Consider the following 22502-nt stretch of genomic DNA (forward strand, 5'->3'; position numbering starts at 1 on the left):
ACCCCAGATTTTTTTTTTTAAATCAAACTTTATTCTGACCTTATAAATTGCCTCTTTTCTCTGAGATTTTTTCCCAGATTCTTTGCTCTTTCTTCTCTTTTTTTAGAGTAGCTTTCCTCAAGTATCTATTGAACCCCAAACATACATTCCATATTTAAGTGTGACACTCAAAGATGCTGATTGGGAGTCTGGATGGGAAGTAGCACTTGTTGACTGGTGAACTTTATTCTAGGATGGACAGTGAAGGCAATGAATGGCCCTTCCAACTGTGGGCCCCAAATGCCATTGTGAGGATAACTTCTTTCTAGAACCATTCATCTTCTCTAGGAAAGAGTCATCAGTCCTGCCAGGAGTGATGGGAGTTGCATATGTGACGTTTTGGGGGGTGATGACCAAGGATCCCATGATCCTTGGGTCAGCCAGATTATCCACTTAAAAGTCTTCAGTCGGCCATACTTTGCAGTATTGGATGTCTAGTCTTCAAATACTACACAGTTTCTGCAAGAGTAAATATCTCTTGCAGGATCAGGTTGGGTGGGTGGCTAATTTCAACAAGTGGGGAGAAGGGTCCTGCCAGGGTTTAATCTTTTGTATACAGACTATCGGCCAATTCTCTCTTAGCAGCTCCATGCTTCTTTCTCTCCTTCCAAAGTCACCTCCACGTTCTCATCCTTGTTTTTTTTTTCTTTTTTGTCTAAGAAGATATAGAAATGTTTCCTCTGCTCATGTCTCTTTCTTGTGTGTCAATAAATTTTACTGTTAGTTTAGTGGAAATTTGCTAAGGAAGGGAGATAAATACATGTGACCAATCTGCCAGGTTGAACTAGAAATCTGGCTGCATAATTTTGCCCTCTTATAGATAGAAAAATCTCATTTACACCCCTTGGTGCAATAAAGTTTGGGTATCCTTAAATAATCCTAAAAAACAAGGAATTAATTAGTATTGCATTTTGTGAATTCTGCAACACCAAACTGTGTGAATCTAGGAAATCAAAAGTACCAGCTTCTCCTCCAGTTCACACTTTTGAAATATAAATACTTTTGCCATTTACCTTAACTGTACTTCACATCAAGATGGCATACCTTTAAATAAAAACATTTTAAAATTAAAAACTAGAATTCTATTTCCGTCTTCATCTGCCATGTGACTTTTCTGGGCACACGCGATTCATGGTTTTGTGATTTATTTTTAGAGGAGAACACTAAAGAATGGAACAACCACGGCTTGTTACTTTGGAACAATTCACACTGACTCATCCCTGCTCCTTGCAGAAATTACAGGTGAGGAAATGAAAGCATGATGTATGGGCACATCCATCCAGGACAGTCAGACCGTGTCCGGCAATGAGTTCTACTTGTGAGCAGTCCTGCCTTTTAATTGCTGGAGTTTGAGCACCGCCTTTCTTGCGAGTAATTAGGTATTTGTGTATGGCCCTTGGATGTTTTTTGTTGTTTAAGTAATGTGATTATTTACCTATGGTTTTGGTTTCAGAATGGTGTATACGGGTCTGAGGTTTTTGTATTAATTTAGAGCATTTTGGAACAGGTTTACTAATTGTCACTGTGGCAACGGTTTATTATGATCCGCAGATGTTGTGTTGGCTGCTGGCTACACTTAGGAGACTCTGCGAGGTGCTGGGAATACAATGAAATAGAAAATCGTCTCTGCCCTTGAGGAGCCAGACAGGATTAACTGACTAATAGCTACACACATTAATTAATAACTGTAGTAACAGCTGCTGTGCTCTTGCTAGACGCCCAGCTTTACATGGAGCACTCGGTGTGGATTATTGCCGCTCAGTTGCAAACAGCCTTTGGAAGTAGTCATCAATGTCCTCATGTTACAGATGCATAAACTGATGTTCAGAGGACGGAACATGCCCAAGTCATACAGCTAGTAAGCAGAAAGGAGACTGGATTTAGATGAGCGATTCCAAAATTTGTACCTTGCACAGTGCCCAGAACATGGCAGATGCTCAGTAAATACCTCCGGCTCCTCTGGCTGATGCACTGATGCTTCTGCTTGCTGGCTAAGGTAGTTTATGCCAGAGGCCTGAAGGGTAGCACTGAAAATATATATTGCTATTTTGGGAGGAGACGGAGAAAACTCAGAATTGGATCATCTGCAAAGAATTCACGGAAGGGACTTTTAAACGGGGTTCAAAGGGACGTAAAATGGGGAGAAAGGAAAATGTCTTCCCAACAGGGGAAGTGACATGGACAGAGGCGTGGGAGCAGGAACATCCATAGTAGATCCAGGAAGCGGGGAACAGAGTAGCTAAACTGGAGGACAGGATTCATGCTGGGTGGGGTGGGGGAGGAAGTGGGGGAGATGGGACAGTTCAGACTATGGACAGGTTTGTATGTGCATCAGACACTCAAGATTTTAAGCCAGATGAGGTATCTGATGAAGGTGGGGTTTTAGGGAAGAATAATATAATGGCCAGGTATTAAAACGAATTACAGGGGAAAGAGGCAAAAAGGCTTTTGCAAGACTCTTATGACAGAGGCACAGACATTGTAAAAAAAAAAATTAATATTACCCCACATAGCTTCAACTTTCTAGCTAAAATAAAATTTCTCCAGCACCTCTAATGAGGACTAGGTTCCTTAGGGCTGAGAGCTGCTGGTAGAACTAAGTCAAATTCCCCGCTTATGATACATTCTCACTTACGTTTTCATAATGATTTTAATTGAAAGATTAGGAAAGACACCATTTGGGAGAAAAAGAATGACTTCAGATTCTGTTTGTGTGTGCCTCACAGATAAATTCGGGCAGCGGGCATTTGTGGGCAAAGTCTGCATGGATTTGAATGTTACTGTTCCCGAATACAAGGAGACCACTGAGGTGTCAATCGAGGAGACAGAGAGGTATATTCATCTTGATTTGTCTTGTGGGCGGTCCCTTTGCAGCACTGATGGAGGCAACCTCTGTGAACCAGGTGGATATACACATATGTCACCGTGTGGGTTTGCCTCACTTTATGCGGTTGGTCTGGTCCTAAAGAAAATATTGCATGTCAATACTGTTTGGGAGCCTCTGTGAACTCGTTATAGGAGTCCTAGGGTGAACCCCTTTGTGAAATGAAAGATTCTTTTTAAAAGTTAATGATTTACCACTCCCCTCTCCTTTAGTATAGATGGAGGCTTTTGTAAATTGAACTTGCTTTAAATATATGTGGTGTGCTCATTAGATTACTTTTGGTTGTGGGTCATCCTCTTGCCTGAGATCACGGGTTTTTGTTCTGTTCTTTTAAGATGACCTTGGGATACTCTATGGATCTCCAAAATACTTCTTTAATGGCTTTTCCATAGTCCCTTTAGGATCTGATTTGACAAGGAATTGTGTTGTATGACTCTCAACATGCAAGAGATCCAGAAGAACATTCTTTAGATTCAAATCTCCCCCAAGACCTAACCTATCCTGATGCAAGTTTTAGAAGCACAACTTTTCTCCAGTTCCAAACTTCCTTCACCTTAAATGTGTCCTCTGAAAAGGGTGGCTTAGGAACCGTCACCTGCTCCCAGAAAGAATGAAACACGCCTTTTATCATCGGCCATTTGCTGAATTTTTCTATGGATCTGTGTTTGTGATCGTAGTAAACCTTAATCTGCGTTTTGTTCCAAAACAAAGGTCTACCAGTAGGCAGGAAGCTAGCTAGTAAATATATTTGGCCAGGGCACCAATAGGTATTTCATAGGCCCTACGGATACTACCGTCCCTGCAGATACAATGGGTAAGATTGTCACCCGGTCCCATCTGGTGCCCCCTGCCCCCAATTCACAGCCACCTCTGGCCTATTCCTTCTACCTTACTCCATCGTCTGTGCCCAGGAGCACCTGGCCTTTGGAAATGAATGATGATGTTGTGTGAGAAAGTAGCTTTCGCTCTATAAAGGAAAATTAGGAGGAGAGAGTCCTATGGCTTCTAAACACCTCCAGGTGCATAGGATCCCATGATTCTAATATCCAAGGAGTGTAACACCCTACAATATTCCCCCAAATACAGCTTAAGCCAGCAGAATGGCTTCCGTGCTGTGGGGATACTTACGAACAGCCCAGCTGATGTTAGATGATAAAACTTCAGTTCCCTGTGATTTCACACTTTATCTCCCTGGCCGCACGTGAGAAAGCAGAATAATTACTACTTGTTAATCTTTAACTGCTGGTGGTGAAACATGCACAGCGTTGGAAATGTTTGTCTGGAAGTTAGGACCTGTGAGGATCATGTTTTCACCCTTTTTAAAAACGTATTTTTAAATGCCAAATTTTTCTATTTTCCCATTTGTTGCTGTATTTCAGATTTGTGTCGAGAATGCTCCAAAAGAACGTAAGTAAGCTTGTTCCCAGCTTGTTTTTGGATTGCCTTTGTGCTGTTTGCAGGATGCGTTATTAAGTTGTTTGGTAAAGATTAGTCTGCGTGTGTATGGCTTACTCCATGCATGCAGAAATATTTTCCCAGAGCCTTAAATTGTTCCTACAGTGGACCCATCAACCCAGCTCTGTGAGGTCAGGCTTTTTTTGTCTTCTCTGTGGTTTTCCCTTCCTTTTCTCTAGAACCTTTTCATCTCACAGGACTGGTCCCTGGGGAGGTAGGAGGGGGCTTCACGGATGTGGACAGATTGGTAAAAATTGGAAGTTGGCTACCTCAGCGTTGGCTCTGGCCTCTTGTGCTCCCTGATCTGGTCTGAAGCACAGGTTGTGTCCACCCTGATGCCCCAGCTGTTGGCTGCCTTGGTGCCTAATGTGTGGTATATCACATGGCCTGCAGGCATTCAGACACTCCTCTTTGCAATGCCCTAGTGTCGGTGAGCCTTGGAGGCAGTGCTGTTTCCTTTCCCGACCCCAGCATGCTGGTTCTTAGCTCCACTGTGCAAGCCAGCCCCTTCCTTTACCACCTTTTGAGGTCTGATTGAAAATCTAAGAAATCCATTACTTGCAATCTAATCTCGGGAGACCTACCTGCAGCCTCCTGGGTCCTCATCTTCACTACTGCTCTCCGAGCCCTTCTCTCCTGTTCAGCCTTTACCCTGGGTCACATCAGAGCCAATGCTGCCACTAAACGTCCCGAGGGAGGCCACGGCCAGCACACCTCCCCAAGATGTAGGTGGTGAATAGGCCTCCGGCTCACGTGTAGTCTCCCCAGTGGCCTCCTTCGGATGTTCTTCTGTTTCCCGTTTCTCTTCATGAAGGCCACCCAGTCAAGGCCTTGTCTGAGCCTTCATGTGAATGTGTGACTCGGGGTGTCTGTCATTTAGGCCAGAATCTTCTTCCATTGAACTTGGTGCTGTAGAATCTTGTCTCCATTGTCCTCAGTCATGAGCCATTTCCATGAAACCCAAAACTTCCACCCGCTGTTAGAATGGGAGACTGTCCCCCAAAATGAAAACATAGTTATATGTGTATGATACGCATGTTAGGGTCTGCTACACATTCATGATATCCATGGTTTCCTGACTAATTGCTCTTTATATTATTTCCAGTATTCTAGAGTGAAGCCCATAGTGACACCACGTTTTTCCCTTTCCTGCTCTGAGACTTTGTTGGGTAAACTGGGAAACCTCGCGAAGACCCATAATTTGCACATTCAGGTGGGTGTTTTCCCCCTAGTTCTGCCTCTGTCCAAACCGGCAAGACTTCTCAGTACCCTAAATTCTTGCAGTAAATCTCCAATTCTTCTCCTGAGATCTAGAGAAATAGCATCACAGCACAGGAAGGGCTCTTACAGACGTCACCTAAATCCACTCCTTTCATTTCTCAGGTAAGAAACCTGAAGCTCCTTTTACCCTTGGTCTTCTCTGATCAGGCTTTGGAGAGACGAGGACAAGTAACCAAGCCAGACCGACGACACACCGGTTACCTGTTCTCTGTAGGATAAATTTCAGGCATTTCTTTCCTACTTCTCTCTTTTATTTGATACTTTTTGTCAGTGTTCTAGTCCTTGATTTTTGGAGGAACCACCCATTATTTGAAAAGCAAAAAGAACCTAATTTCTACTTGCAAAAATGCATTTAAAAGCCCTTTTGTTCTGAGTTTCTTAATTTGAAATCAGGAACAAAAAAAGCATATCTTACTTTGTCATTAAATGGTCGCAATTTAGGAATAAAACCCTTCTAAAGCTTCCAGCTAGGTTAAAATTGGGGGTTGCAAGCTCCCCTTCACACATCCTCCGGGCTTCATCACGTACTGCACTCCAATTTTCCCTCTTAAGAGTTGACTATCTTATCACAATGGGCAAGGGAAGAGAGAGACAACACATTGATTCTATATCAGAGTGGAAGGTGTTCTGTTTTGTTTTAATAAGATTTATTTTGTTAGGGCTTCTCAACTCTTCTCATCACCCCCCGTTTTTTGTGGACTGTGACATTTGTATTTTTTATTCAATCCCACATAATTGTAGGGGAGGAAAAAGTTTTCCTTAACCTTCTTAGAGTCAGTCCCTGGCCACATCTGAAAACTAAATTGACAAAGACAGATTAAAAAGGGAAAAGCATACAAAGGTATTTAATCTCAGCTTTACATGATACAGGAGACTTCATAAGGAAATGAAAACCCAAAGAAAGAGCCCAGAGCATTTCTAGGCTAGGTTGGGTGACGAGTGCACAGTCATGGAGGAATATGATCTTTGGTTTGGATTCTTCTAGGCATCCTTTTGTCTTCAGAGATAAGGATGCTTCTTCCCTCCAAGTATAGGGTGGGCACCCCTCACACAAGAGTTTTATTTTATTTCCCTGTTTCAGGGAAGAAGGGTGGAGGAAGGTCAGAGTGACCTTCCCACTTTAGCTATTTTCCTTCGGCTTAAAATAATACAGTATGCCACAGTGCCATAGTTGGGGGTAGTCTGTCCTGAGCTCCATGAAGACACAACCAAATCAAGCGTGTCCTTGCTGGGGATGTATGTTGTGTGCATGTGCATTTAACATCTCCTCAAATTTATTACAATGACATGAATCATCTGGTTGTCCTTTTTTCCCTTCAGATGCCCAGGCATTTCTTCAGTGGTCTAAGTTTCCTCAAGGACAGGATAAAGCTCACCCTCTAGGTGGAATACTCTATTTTTAGAACATGGATCTTTTTTTTCTTCTATTTATTTGACTGACACTCTACTTCATGGAGAAGGGAAATGGTATTGTCATTCTTGAAAATGGCAACTTGCTCATAAGGTTTTTTTTTCCCCCATGATATGTACTCATCACCAGTTGGTCTGGAGTGATTTTTGTTTTAGGCTAGGGAGTGAGGTGGTTACACCCAAGTGTTGTGTCTCAAAAATACTTTCTGCCCTCTTGGGGTTTGTGATGTTCTGCAGGTGTGGGGGCCAGGACTCATTTGTTTTGATTGCGTGTGGATTCTTATGGGCTCTTTTTTGGTGACTTCAAGATTGTCTAGCTCAGTTATTGTCAAACTGTTTTCTGCACAGGAGCTCATTCTGGAAGGTGACAAAGGGGACAGAATGATGACAGGGTTCCAAAATCCCAACCCTGCTTCTTCCTGAAAGGCAACTTGTTGATGCCTTTTACATATTGGATGTCTATGAATTTTTATATGAATTTTTGGAAAATCACTCACTTAGCACAACCCTCATATTTGAGAGCTGAGAATGTGGAGGCCAAAGGAAGTAGCTGACTCACCCTAAGACACACAATTAGGCTCAGAACTTGAGCTAACATTTAGCCCTCCTTGTTCAAATTCTAGTTTTCTTATGAGGGAACCATGCTGTCTGTCCCTTTGTGACCCTTCAACTCTTATCTTAAACGGCTAACCCCAGAAGCAAATTGCCACCGATAGCTAGGCTCTTGACCCTTTTCAACTACTTTTTACTTTCATTTGTTCCTAACATAGTATGGGATTTGAAAAGACTTCATTGGAAGAACATAACATTGGCTTAGGGTTAGAGTTAGAACATTACATGCTCATGTAATGACATAGTCATACTTAATTTTTCATGCAGCTGTTATATATGATATGTATCATTGCTTTCAATAGAACACTTGTACATTCTTTGTGGTCTTACATAGGCAAGTAGAATCCATCCTTATCCTTTTGGGGAAGAAGTATCATTTCTGATGGTATTTGACATTAGAAAATTGAAACTATTATTTCTTTTCTTGTAGAGCCACATAAGTGAGAACTCCAGTGAAGTAGCAGCTGTGAAGAACCTATTTCCCGATTATAAAAACTACACAGATGTGTATGATAGGAACAATCTTCTGACAAATAAGGTACATTGCATATCGTGACATAACCTGTATACAGCAGGGCATATTTATCTACATTTTAAGATCTCAGGGGCACCTACGTGGTTCAGTCAGTTGAGCCTCTGACTCTTGATTTTGGCTCAGGTCATGATCCTGGGGTTGTGGGATCGAGCCCCATGTTGGGCTTTGTGTTGAGCATGGAGCCTGCTTAAGAGTCTCTCTCTCTCTCTCTCTCTCTCTCTCTCTCTCTCTCTCAAATAAAAATAATAATAATAAAATAAAATCTCAATATAATCTCCAACCTACGTGCATTTCCCAAACTAGAGCATGCACAGATGTGGGTAGATAGTTAAAAATGACCTGAAGTTTCATCCCAGTAAAGAAATCGAAAGGCTTCTTAGAAGGAGGGTAGGTCATTTGGCCTAAGGACATTTTGTCAGTATCCATTAGAATATAAATACGCATTTCCTTGAGTTAGCAGATACGTTTTTAAGGATCCATTCTATACGGGATATGAATAGGAATGTTAATTAATGTGAAAGTTAGAAAATATCTATCAGTGGGGGATTGTTTAGATTATAGAACATTCATAATTAAAATTTTATCCAACATTCACAAGAATGATGTATCCAGGCTTACAAGGAAGAATGTTTGTACAGTATTGCTTGATGTTGTGTGGGTTGCATGCTCAGTTAGAAAGAAATTATCTGGAATACAAACATTGAATGTTAAAAGTGATCCTCCTGAGGGAGAAGGCAGAAGGACTTTTTACTCTTTGTTTTCAAACACTCTGCTATTGCTTTAAAAAAATGAGTGGTATTACTTTCATAATTAAATAATTTTACATTAATTTAGATTAATATAGTGAGGAGAGACTTCATTCCACAGTATACCCTTTAGCCTTGGCCTTCAATGAATTGTACAAAGTGCATGGAGAGTTTAACTACTGCAGCAAATCAGTTCTTCTGGACTTATGTGAACAGAGGGCTGAATGTGACTAATCTGAAAGATTAATCCCTTACATAGGTCTTTAAATGCTACACTGTAATTTTCATCCTTCTCTACATCTATTTCCATGTGACTAATAAATTAACCTTCTAGCTGCATGTTAATTTTATTTGCATAGAGCTTGGGAAAATTTTATTTTATTAATTCTGTGGTCACGGAACCGTGCCTCCCAAAAGAGAAAGCTGTTTGAAAACGGGTTTTGTACTGGGGGGAAAAGAATTTTGAATGAGTAAAGCCGTTTTTTTTTTTAATTTTAATTTTTAAAAATTTGAGTATAGTCGACACTCAATGTTACATTAATTTCAGGTATACAATGTAGTGATTCAACTTTGCTCTATGTTGTGTTGTGCTCACCACAAGTGTCGCTACCCCGTCACCACACGATGCTGTTATAGTACCTATATATATTGACTATATGCCCTGTGCTGTGCCTTTTATTTCCATGACTTCTTCCAGAACTGGAAGCCTGTGTCTCCCACTCCCCTTCACCCATTCTCTCCCTCCCCGCCTACCTTCCTCTCCGGCAACCCTCCATTTGTTTCCTGTGTTTGCAGGTCTGCTTCTGCTTCTGTTTGTTTGCTTATTCATTTTTCTTTGTTTTAGATTCCACACATGAGTGAAATCCTCTGGTATTTGTCTTTCTCTGTCTGGCATATTTCACTTTGCATAATACTCTCTAGGTCCATCCATGTTGTCACAGATGGCATGATCTCATCCTTTGTTATAGCTGAGTAATATTCCATTCTATGTGTCTGTATGGATATATGCCATAAGAAAGAGGCAAGTCTCATTCAGGAAAACCCACAAATTATTACCAGGACTGAACAGAAAATTCTCCTGTGTGTGCACACCGCCCACCTTCTTTGATCCATTTTACCTTCCACGTTAACGCTTATAAGACATCACGTTTCCTAATTTTTGTGAAAATGTGAATATGGGTGATAAAACAAAGCTTATTTGGTCGTGTAAACTGTACTTCAATTAAAAAAAAAAAAGACAGAAGGGGCGCCTGGGTGGCGCAGTCGTTAAGCGTCCGACTTCAGCCAGGTCGCGATCTCGCGGTCCCTGAGTTCGAGCCCCGCGTCGGCCTCTGGGCTGATGGCTCAGAGCCTGGAGCCTGTTTCCGATTCTGTGTCTCCCTCTCTCTCTGCCCCTCCCCCGTTCATGCTCTGTCTCTCTCTGTCCCCCAAAAAATAAATAAACGTTGAAAAAAAAATTAAAAAAAAAAAAAGACAAATAGATGAACAAAGATTATATGGTTTTATGTGTCAAGAGCGTCGTGCGTATGTTTTACTAGGAGCAGAAATAAAGAACGACGGTTTGCAGGATTACCCCCACAGCTTCCATGTGCTGGCAAGGGAAAGCTCACTTCTAGAAAGTTCTGATCAGGATGGGAACAAGCACGGCCCCACCAGTTGCTCCCCACGTAGAGTTAGGAAATAAAATAACGTGGCTGTTTTCTTAGGGTGGCGATGAAGCCATCGTAGCATCTTTGGGCGGGGTGGGTATCCTATACTGCCGGTAACCTGGACCCTCGTTATTTTCCAGATGAAAAAGAGAAAACGGTAAGAGCCACAAAACTTGCTGAGCCTCGTGTGATCCCATGTTCATACGGGCCTCTTTTGAGGGGGTACCCGGTACACAGGGATTTTATCCATACGAGTGATCATAAATGTTCTTGTGGGGACGAGGCCAGCCGCAGCAGCTGCGTGTACCTGTAACGTCTCGCTGTGAGTGAAGACTCACCAAACATTGTTAAGTGGTAAACTCCACGTGGGGTACTCTTCTCTCCAGACAGTGATGGCGCACGGCTGCTACCTTTCCGCCGAGGAACTCAAGGTGTTCAGGGAGCGGGGAGCGGCGCTCTCACACTGCCCCAATTCTAACCTATCGTAAGTAGGCGGTAATCGGTCGGTAGCTGGTGAGCATTTGGGGTGTGAGTTAGCAGCCCAAAGACCTCCGTTTCCTCAGTCATGTCTCTAGTGTCCCTCTTCTAGAGGCCTATCTGATTGGGACAGGGACCAGGGAGGCACACAGACATTCCCCCGAGCCTTAGGGGACAGAAAGGGCACTCGAAAGAGGACACTTTGTGCGGAGTATGCACGCGAAGAACACAGCGTCTTTTAAAATTTCTGAGTCTGCGCAATGCATCACGTCTGGAATTCATCCTAGACCCTTCTCTCCTAGTTTCTGCGGTTCTCAGCGGCAGCCTGTGAACTGCCAGGCCCCGACGCATCAGCCTGCACCCCCTTTTCTGGTGGTATCCCCTTTCTCTGGCCTTGCAAGTCCCGACTCATTCAGGGCAACAAATTATTCCAGACGGAGAAGAGAGGCGATGCTTTATAATTTGTGCGTCTTCACATAGAAGGATGAGTTGGTTAAAAACAAACCAAAACAAACAAACAAAAACCACTGAAGACCAATAAGACTTTTGCACTAACTGCAAGGTCGAATTGCTTCATTTATTTCTTCTTACAAATGATTCCCCTGCTTTCCCTTCTGCTTCTTGCTGCTTTGTACCCTCCTGAGATTAACCTCAACCCAAGGATTAAAGGTCCTTTATGATTGTGTGTTCCTCCGGGACTCAGGTGATCTGATGTGGCTAATGAGCTTGTGCCAACATGAGAGCCGATGTGACAGGAACCAAGTGTAGAGAAATCACCATCAGTACTGTTGGCGTCCTTTCTTTGTTGGAAGCATGTGGGTCTCCTTGTCCTGACTCTCTCCTCTCTCTACAGGCTCAGCAGCGGCTTTCTCAATGTCCTTGAAGTCATGAAACACAAAGTGAAAATAGGGCTCGGTACAGGTCAGTAGTTCGCTATTTGGACCTAAGCAAAGTGGTTGAGTAAGTGCGTAACTTTCTGATGTGACTAATTTTCAGGTAACAGTTCTATGTTAAAAAAAAAAAAAAAGTTTTATGGGATGCCTGGGTGGCTCAGTCAATTAAGCGTCTGATTTCTGCTCGGGTCATGATCTCGCAGTTCGTGAGTTTGAGCCCGACGTGGGGTTCTGTGCTGACAGCTCAGAGCCTGGAGCCTGCTTCGGATTCTGTGTCTCCCTCTCTCCCTGCCCCTCCCCTGCTCACGCTCCGTCTTGCTCTCTGTCTCAAAAGTAAATAAAATAAACATTAAAAAAATGTATTAAAAATAGTTTTATTATCTGCTAGTACTGTCTCGAGCTGATAAAATGGTAAGGTTGGAAGCAGTAAGAAGGGGTTTTGATGATACTAACCTCCTGAAGGCCATTATCCTTGCTTCCTGTTCAGAGATTGGGTGATAAAGAGTAAGTCCTTCTAAGGTGTTTTAAAGGTTTTTTGTTGTTGTTTTTTTAAAGCTCCTTGATTTTTCTTCCCCTTTTGTTTTGTCCTTCTGGCTAGGTTTTGATGGTTTGGGTTTGTACGGTTTCAGTTTTTAATAACTATGTCATCGCAAATACTGTCTCAACAGAAAATTATTTGACCTTGCCACATAGTAAGCTCAGATTCTATCGAGGCCAGCATTGCGAACTCGGTGGTATGTTGAGAACTTGTTTTGCTTTTAAGCAGTGTTTCACAAAATGAGATTCCACTTCCCGCAGGTAGTCTGTCGTTGGCTGTGTTGAAGGACAGTCTAGGTGTCAGAGGAATTAGAGATGTGTTCGCAGCACATTTTAATTGTTTTTCCTGAGTATGTGCAGTGCTTCTCACTTTGGAAATATGAGACAGGCCGAATGTCTAGGCATATCTGCCGTGAACCTTTTATTACTGTGTGTGAATAAACTAAAAAAATTTTTAAATGGGTGTGGGGCACAAGGACTTATTTTCCATTCCTTTTTTTTTTTAATGCTTATTTATTTATTTTTGAGAGAGCATGTGAATGAGCGTGAGTGGGGGAGGGGTAGAGAGAGGAGAAACAGAGGGAGAATCCCAAGCAGGCCCTGCACTGTCAGCACAGAGCCTGAGGCAGGGCTCGATCCCACCAACCTTGAGATCATGACCTGAGCTGAAAAAAGAGTCGGACACTTAACCGACTGAGCCAACCAGGCACCGCTGTTTCAGTCAATTTCATACCAGCAATGTTGGTAAGATATACAATAATACAAAATGAATTATTAATATTTTTAAAGATGTGTGCTATGTTAGATTTTCTCCCCCAATTTTACATGAATCAAAAGAATTAAGATTTTTTTTTTATTCTAATTTAAGGCTTCAATCACTGAGACTGTGGCAATACTTGGGTAGAGTCACAGGTGTTAAGGTGGTGATTTTACCTTCACAGAAGAGCTTTAATGAATAAGAAAAACATGGCCAAGAATTTTTGTTACACACTAGTCAATTAATGACAAATTTTGTAGACAGCCAAAAATCAGGTAAGTGTTGCTTTCCAATTTTCTAGGATTTTGGTCTCCATGATTTAAATTCGTCATATGACTTTCAGGGGTGCCTGGGGTGTTCAGTTGGTTAATTGTCCGACTCTTGATCTCCGCTCAGGTCATGATTTCACGGTTCAAGTGTTTGAGCTCCCCCTCGGACTCTGCACTGACAGTGTGGAGCTTGCTTGGGATTCTGTCTCCCTCTCTCTGCCCGTACCCTACTTGTGCGCGCGCGCTCTCTCTCTCGTTCTCAAAATAAATAAATAAAAACTTTAAAAAATTCATCACATGACTTCTAGTTCTTGACTTTGGGTTGTATAGCAATGCATAAAGCCTTTAGGTAAAACTGTCACTTATTAGCTGTAAGACTTTGAGCAAATTACCTTAATTTTCTAAGGCTTCATTTCATAATTACGATAACAGTTATAGCTATGTGTACCTTATAAGCTTGTTTTGAAGCTTAAATTAAAAAAAAAATGCATGTGAAGTGCTTAGCACATTCTTGGCACATTGCACCAGTCAACAAAGACTGGTTTAAAGGAAAAATCAATGTTGGTGTATTGACCAAAGATTTGATTAAATATGATATATTCATTTATGCATTTGGAGAATGCTATTGCATTTTACATAGTTTCTGTTGAAATATCCCCTCTACATTCCACCCTTTTCTGAATATGCCCTTTATATAACAACCTGCCTGTCCCCTGGAGGCTCCAGAACGTCATTTAACCTCATACTGTAGAGAGACAGCAGGTCCAAAAGTACTTTGTTCACCCTGTCTATCATCAGTGGAGACAGATCTGGGCTTGTTCACCTATGAGATAGGAGAAACTCACATGAAGCTTAACAAAAACATTGCAAACCAAGAGAAAGTAGTATTCCAAAGGATGAGAAGATGAGCTTATCTCAGAAAATGACCTACTTCAGGATCCAGAAGAAAGTTTCAGAAAATTGCCGTCATCCTTGGAGTACAAGAAGACATGGTGCTTTGAAAAGACCACAAGTTGTGATGGAAAGGGAACGTGTTTAAATGAAAGAAGAAAACCGGAGGTGGGGGGAGGGCGGGAAGAATGAGACACACTCGACAATCGCCTGCGGCTGGAGGGACAGTAAGTTTTACAACCACTTTGGAAAACTGGCAAACTGGCAGTTGCTTATAAAGTTAAATATGCATCTGCATATGACCTGGTAATTCCATTTTGGGGTATTTACCCTAGAGAAATGAACATGTGTGTTTATGGAAAGAGGAGTACACGGACGTGTATACCAGCTGTGTTTATAACAGCCCCACACTGGAAACAATCCAGACACCTGCCGACAGGAGAATGGATAAGCCAACTGAAGCATATTCCTACAATGGAGTGCTACTCAGCATTCAGGAAAGAACGACCCACCGAGGTATGCAAAACAAGGGTCAATCTAAAAAATATTTTGTTAAATGAAAAAAGCCAGATACAGAAGAGCACACACTGCATGTCCCCATATGCATGAAACCTAGGGACCAATAGAGCTTACCTGGTGTTGATAGAAATCAGAAAGCAGTTGCCAAGGGTTGGGGCCGGAGGCAGAAATTGACTGGAAAGGGCGGCGAGAGAGCTTGCCGGAGCAATGGAAATGTTTAATATCTTGTTTTTCTGAAAGGTACTTCAATGGCCACGTACAGTCGTCAGCATTCATCGAACTGGACACCTGCCTTCTGTGCATTTTATGATATCTTAATTATACTTCAGTTTAAAAATAGCAAATAAACTAACCATGTAGGGAAGCTATGCGAAGTAGAACTATTGTTGCAGAAAATTAAATCAGTGATGTCAAGAACAAAGTTGGCTAAAGATCAAAGGGGGTGTTTGAGGATGATCCACGAGGAACGCAGGACAGCATTGCACCAGCACAGGGGAGTCTCCTGGCCCAGGATCCAGAACAAATATAATAGAAGTTTTGAAGGCTAAATCTTTTCCTTAAGCTTAAGAAAGAACTGTGTATCATATTCAAAGAACTTACCCTGTTCCAGGCCAAATCATAACTGAACACATTGTGGCAAAATATTGGAGTTGCAAAGAAAAAGGAAACAAAAAAGTCTTAAAACAGTGAGGCAGGGAAAAAAAGTAGTTATCACTAAAACAATTAAAAACCAGTTTGGCATGAAAAATACCAAGAGAAAGAAAGAGTTTGGAGCCAAATAGTTGTTACTCAAGAATATTATATTGGACGAGATTCTCCTGTGAAGGCAACAGAATTCTCAGATGTACAAAGTTTTGGAAAATATTCTCCCCATGAACGCTTTGGAAAAACTACTTGAAAATCTACAGCATTAAATGAGTTATGAGGCGAAATAAAGGGCCAAGATCAAGGAAGTGATATTATAATAGGATATCAGCGAAGGCTAAGTCAGTTAAAACAGAAATAAGATTTAAAAAATTGTAAAAGAGTTTAAAAAATGAAAGCAAAAATCAAAAGTGTATCTTAATAGAATGTGCACAGTGTGAAAAGTAATATCTTATAAAAAAGTTATCAGGCTGTGAACCTTAAACTGCTCCAAAAAATAAAGTCAGTAAACAACGGCAACAAATATAAACATTAAAAAAATTAAAATGGCAAATCAGTAAATCAAGAAGGGTCTCCGTCTGGTTGGGAAGAGGTTCCTGGGACCTGAATATTTTACTTTTGATACTGAGTGCCAGGTCCTTGAGGTTTGGTATTATATATCCCTTACGTCATTTGAACATCTTTACTCTTTCATCACAAACTTTGAAAGTGGTACATGCTCTGCAAGAAAAAACTTTCCAAATACTAAAATTTCTTCTATTTTCTGATTTTGTTAACAGAAACCAAGAAATTGCGGTTTCTGTGTAAGGTTAACAGAACGATGTATTTGGCAAGTGGGAACAAAATTCTAAGTATGTAAAATTTCTCATCTCCGAATAAAGGGACATAGTAAAAAAAAAAAAAAAACAGTAATCTGAAGGGAAAAAATATGGAACAAAGTTTACGTCAACAAGACCTACGACTTCATTAAAACAAACAACATACATGGAACCAGGGTCCTACTTACTTTCTTTTTTTTTAAAATGTTTATTTTTGAGAGAGAGAGAGAGTGTGTGGGGGGCGGCAGAGAGAGAGAGAGAGACCCAGAATGTGAAGCAGGCTCCAGGCTCTGAGCTGTCAGCACAGAGCCCGACATGATGCTTGAATTCGTGAACTGCCAGGTCATGACCTGAGCTGAAGTCAGAGACTTAACCGACTGAGCCACCTGGGCGCCCCCAGGGTCCTACCTCCTAATGACAATCTCCTGACTTTCTATCTTACTTGTTCCATTACTCCCGAAGCAATAGTTCTTTGACCAACTTGTAAATGCCAAGCCACTGATTCCGTGCTTTCTCAAATCCATTTTCCACTCCTAATTTACCCAGCTTAGATGCCAGAATACATTGCTACAATCATTTCCTTGGAAACTCTCGTGTCCTTTCCATTTTCTTTGTACTCACTTAGCAAAACGTGAACCTCCTTGGTTCTCCCAACGATTCCCCTTCTCAGCGTCTGCAGCTGAGCATCTGGAAGTTGCTGGGAAAAGAATTCTCCGGTGGGGTTTCATTTTAAATTTTGCTCTCAAATTCCAAATGGCCCTCAGCACTACCCAAACAGACAATCACGTTGCTCTAAATACGCATGCATCCCCGTATTCCAAGACGGCCTTTTCTTATTTGTTTGCCCTAAACTTTCTACTCCAACTCTTACCCTCCTGACTTCTTTACCCTCCTCTCATGTCATTGAGAAAATAGAAACAATCGGAAATCCTTCCCTCCTCTTCCTCACACCAAATGTCCCCACGTACACACTTTCTTGCGTCTGAGTTTTCTCTTCTTCCTCTCGCTGCAGCCAAACAAACACACCCTGAGTGAGGTGTGTTCTGTAATCTACACTGTACTCATCCAACCCACGACTCTAATATCTGCCGAGTCCACCCCCTTTCCCCAAATCAGCCACGGCCACCTGAGGTTGCCATGGTTTCTTGCCTAAACTCCTGCACTAGCCTCCTAATTGGTCTCCCATTCATCCCGGGCCCTTCTAATTCAGTCTTCTCTTTTCAAAAGAATTACAGTGAAAATCAGACCATTTTACCTCCTCCTGCTTACACCCTTCAGCGGGGTTTTGAATAGGGAAACCTCGTGCCAAGGCACACAAAGCTCTGTCTGCAGGGTTTGACACCCGTCCAGCTCCCAGCCTTGTCTCTCACTTCTCCCCGTTCCCTACACTGGCTACGTTTTAAACCACTCTACGAAGTCACACTCCCTTCTACCAAAAGAACCTGTGCATTCTGTTCCTCTGCCTGGAGTGCCCTTTATGTCACTCTTTATATGGCTGAGTTCTCACTCCTGTCCTAGTCTAAATATCATTGCCTTAAAGGGGTCTTTTCTTGACTGTCCTGGCTAAATGGGTTTTCCCTGTCCATTTTCTTGATTACTAGCTGAATGTTATCTATACTTAATATTTGTTTGTTCATGTGTCTCTTTTCCTTCTCCTTCGCCAGGTAGTTGGCTCATGTGGAGCCCATAACTTTTACTTCTGAGTGCTTAAATAGATCAAGCACGTAGAAGGTGCTCAGTAAATGACGGTCAATAAATGAATGAATGAAACAAAATGCACACGCACATATCTAATCATGTGCTTTTACCTTCCCATTGCCCTTTGGCTCAAGTTTTTACTCTTGTATGGTTTCTTCAGTGTCTTCTTGTAAATAATGTCCTTCGTGTTGACTGGCAAATGATATCGTTCTTCCTCATTGTGATGGTAGAGGGACTTGGGGGTTTGGGAATCCATTTTCTGCAAAAATGCATTCTTTTTGCCCCCTCCAGTTCCCCCATGCAGTTTCCATCCTTTAGTCCTTATTTCTTTGCACTTATGCTATTTAATTGGATTTTCTCAGCAACTGTTAAGGTAGGTCATGCTATTTTAATTTTCTGAGAAAACTGAGGTTCAGAAGGTACCGACCAAAGGTCTATAAAACAAGAAAGCCCCAGATCCACAGTTTAAAACCAGGTCAGTAAAATGTAAAGCTCATTCTTTCTCTCTCCACCCCATCACGCTGCCTCTTGTGATATGATAAAATAGGGATTTTACCTTCATTAAATGTGTTGCGGGGAGGTGTTGGGGGGCAGGGGGAAACCATTGAGCTCACTGGGTATCTTAGGGATCAGGAAGTTAGATGCTCTGGACAGAAATTCCCAGAAGAAAAGCTTGACTCTTACACCAATAGTCCAGACTAAATACCAGGGTCCATTCATTCTTTCTTTGGCACGGTATGGTTCCTATTGGTCCTTTACTAACATAACAACTGAAGAACATAGGATCCTCAGCAACATAATAAGACAGCTCTCAAAATTTTCTCCGTGAATTGCATAGCATTGTTTTCTAATCTGCCCTTATTCTTTCTATATTGTGAGTTTTTATTAGATATTGAAGAAAATACTACTTTCTGTCATATTTCATAAAACCTGTTTTTTTTTTAACTGCATTAGTCAAATCTTCCCTGTTAATACCATCCTAATGACGTTGCTTTTGTTTTTGTTCCTTTCAGTCTTTGTCCACATACAGTTGACCCTTAAACAATGTGGGGGTTGGGGATGCTGACCCCATGCATAGTCGAAAATCCGTGTATAGCTTGACTCTCCCAAAACTTAACTGTTAATAGCCTACTGTTGACTGGAAGGCTTACCCAAAACATAAACAGTCAGTTGGCACATATTTTGTATGTTATATGCATTGTATACTGTAGTCTTATACTAAAGTAAGCTAGAGAATAGAAAATGTTACTAAGAAAATCATAAGGAAGAGAAAATGTATTTACGATACTGTACTCTATTTAAAAAATCTACATATCACGTGTTCAAAGGTCAGCTGCATTTTGAAATATATATTCAGTCTTTGCATGTTTCCATACCTTACGGTGATAGCATTTTTATTCTGCATTTACATTTAACGTTTGCTTGGTTCTAGCAATAAAAAGTAAGCAGACAATGTTTTTCAAAGTTAAAAGTATGTTATTTCTGAATCTTATCTGAAATTTTTCTAGTTTGAAGCTATGGTAAAATGAAGATTTAATGGATTGTTACTAAAATGGACAAATAACTTTTCTTAAATTTAAGTTTTTATTTTAATTCCAGTTAGTTAACAGTGTTATATTCGTTTCAGGTGTGCAATAGAATAATTCAACACTCCCATACATCACCCCGTGCTCATCATGACAAGTATACTCCTTAGTCCCCATCACCTATTTAACCCATGCCTTCACCCCTCTCCCCTCTAACAGCCATCTGTTTGTTCTGTATAATTAAGAGTCTGTTTCTTGGTTTGTCTCTCTCTCTTTTTCTTATTTTTTTCACTTTGCTTGTTTTGTTTCTTTAATTCTACATATGAGTGAAATCATATGGTGTTTGTCGTTCTCTGACTGACTTATTTCGCTTAGCATAATACTGTCTAGCTCCATCCATGTTGTTGCAAATGGCAAGATTTCATTATTTTTTATGGCTGAATAATATTCCTGTGTAATATGCCTGTGTCATATATATATATGTGTGTGTGTGTGTGTATATATGCATATATACACACACACATATATATATATGCACACATATATATCATATCTTCTTTATTCATTAAAATGAACTAATAACTTAGGTAGATGTAATAAAACTTGCCAAAGAAGTGGATGATCTTCTGGTAGTATTCATCTGCTAAAAGAAAAAAATTTCTAAAAACAATTCTATACATGTTATCTAAGGACATAGAAGACAGTTGCACATAGAAGTGAACTGCAGACTAGAGATTATTACTTAATAGGCTATTACTTTCCACTTTTGAAGTATATGTAGACACTGAGAATTAAGTTTGTCTACCTGGAAATGCAGAAGGAACCCTTAAAATATAAAAGGTATTTTATTAGTTATAGATGTACTTTTCCTTTAATAAAACATGCTAATTTATTTACTTGGCATTTATTTACACAAATGCATTTAATAACTTCTACATTTGTTCTTGTCAAATGTAGCATTTCAACTTAATTATGGTTAGAGACTTTATTTAAATCACTAAAAATCACATTCCTCATCTGATGATGATGCCAACCAACATATAAAGCTGTTTACATCAGCACTGTTCATTTATTACACTAATTTTCCAGAATGTCTAAGTTCATTTTAAAAGCTATCCCTGAAAAATTATTATAAAGAGGTAGCTTTTTAATGCCCAAAGTTCTCATCTGGATTAGAATAGACTTAGGATGAGATTTTAGGGCATAAGAGCATGAGTTTGTTTTAAATCTCATGTTACCCAAATTACCTTCGTAACTATGCAGACACACTTCTGTGAGGCTTCAGGGAATATTCAGAGATAAGAGTTTCTTCCCTTACCTTTATTAACCATTTGGGCATTGTACTGGGTTGAATTGTGCATTTCTGCCCCCCCTAAAAAAGATGTCTACTGGAACATGTAAGTGTGACCTTGTTTGGAAAAAGGTCTTTGCAGATGTAATTAAGGTAAGGATCCCAAGATGAAGTCATTCTGAGTTAAGGTGGGCTCCAAATTCAATGATGAATGTTCTTATAAGAGAAAATGAGCAACATGTAAAGACAGAGGGAAGTAAGCCATTTGAAGGCAGAGGCACATATTGTAGCTATATTGCCACAAGCCATGGAACGGCAGGAGACACCAGAAACTGAAGCAGCAAAGAGAGATTCTCCCCTAGAACCTTTGTAGGGATCGTGGCCCCGCCGACAGTTTGATTGAAGACTTCTGCCCTCCAAAACTCTGAGAGAATACACGTCTGCTACTTTAAGCCACCACATTTGTGGTAATTTGTTGTGGCAACCCTAAGAAAGGAATACAGGTATCCGTTTGATGCTAATTGCAGGTTTTCAATTATTTTAAATGTTACTGTGTATCTATTCTGTGTTTAGATAAGATCTTTTCTTTGAAGTATATTGCAGACTGAATATCAGTCACTAAAACCAAAAAACCAACCTCACATACCTCGTCCTCCATATGCCTCATATCCCACTTATCTCATGAAGTGACTGCTTTGGCTTTATTTTGTCTACCGTAGATGTGGCCGGTGGTTATTCATCTTCCATGCTTGATGCAATCAGAAGAGCAGTGATGGTTTCCAATATACTTTTAATTAATAAGATAAATGAGAAAAGCCTCAGCCTCAAAGAGGCCTTCAGACTAGCTACTCTTGGAGGCAGTCAAGGTAATGACCATTTTCTTTCTTTCTTGAACAGTATACAACCATGCCGATCTGTGTCCTTGCAAGCAACGTGAAGGCACAGGAGGGTCGCATCAGCAGGCATCCCATACTCATGACTGTCGTATCTCATCTTACATATCCCAAATTTAGCGACGTAAGGTTCAGATATGTGGCGGAGATGTCATTTCTTCAGCAAGCCCCCTGTCTTTGACAGAAGACATGCTCGGCACACAATTATATTAATTTTGCTTTGCTGGATATTTGCAATGGTCACATGTGAGTTCTTTAAAATAATCAGTTTTTTTTCCCAGAGTCAAGTAACATGCTCTCTGTTGGCCTGAGTGATGATAACAATAATAGTAAAAATAATAGCCAAGAGCTACTGAACTCTCACCAGATGACAGGCAGTATGCAGCATGCTTTACGTATGTTGTTCCTCAATCCTTATAACCACTGCGACGAATTCCACCTTACCAGTGAGATACCTGAATGGGGCACACACAACCATCAAGGTACAGAGCGCCATGGTTTGAATCCAGATCGTCTGATGCCAGAGCGCAGGTTCTTACCCTTGCGCTGTGATACCTTCCTCTATAAGTCTTAGAAATGCAGGATGATAGTAGCTGAGAGTATCCTGGGAAGAGAACTTCCTGGCTCTTCTTTGAATGTTTCGGGGCTATGATGAACGCCATAAAGAACATTGAAAA

At 40.9% G+C, this 22502-nt stretch overlaps 1 protein-coding gene across 6 annotated transcripts in view; it reads left to right on the top strand.

Moving 5' to 3' along the window:
• The window catches only part of GDA (guanine deaminase), a 122610-nt gene that overhangs the window by 91342 nt on the left and 8766 nt on the right, over positions 1–22502 (top strand). For 5 of the 6 annotated variants that reach the window (XM_045042684.1, XM_045042685.1, XM_045042689.1 and 2 more), the window contains 8 exons: positions 1194–1281; positions 2766–2871; positions 4303–4330; positions 5484–5591; positions 8112–8219; positions 10998–11095; positions 11942–12009; positions 21652–21798. In XM_045042684.1, coding sequence (XP_044898619.1) covers positions 1194–1281; positions 2766–2871; positions 4303–4330; positions 5484–5591; positions 8112–8219; positions 10998–11095; positions 11942–12009; positions 21652–21798 — 751 coding nt within the window. The remainder of the gene's footprint in view (positions 1–1193; positions 1282–2765; positions 2872–4302; positions 4331–5483; positions 5592–8111; positions 8220–10997; positions 11096–11941; positions 12010–21651; positions 21799–22502) is intronic. The other variant, XM_045042687.1, reaches the window with a different exon arrangement.

Source organism: Felis catus, chromosome D4, assembly GCF_018350175.1.
Source record: "Felis catus isolate Fca126 chromosome D4, F.catus_Fca126_mat1.0, whole genome shotgun sequence".
In the NCBI taxonomy this organism is placed as follows: domain Eukaryota; kingdom Metazoa; phylum Chordata; class Mammalia; order Carnivora; family Felidae; genus Felis; species Felis catus.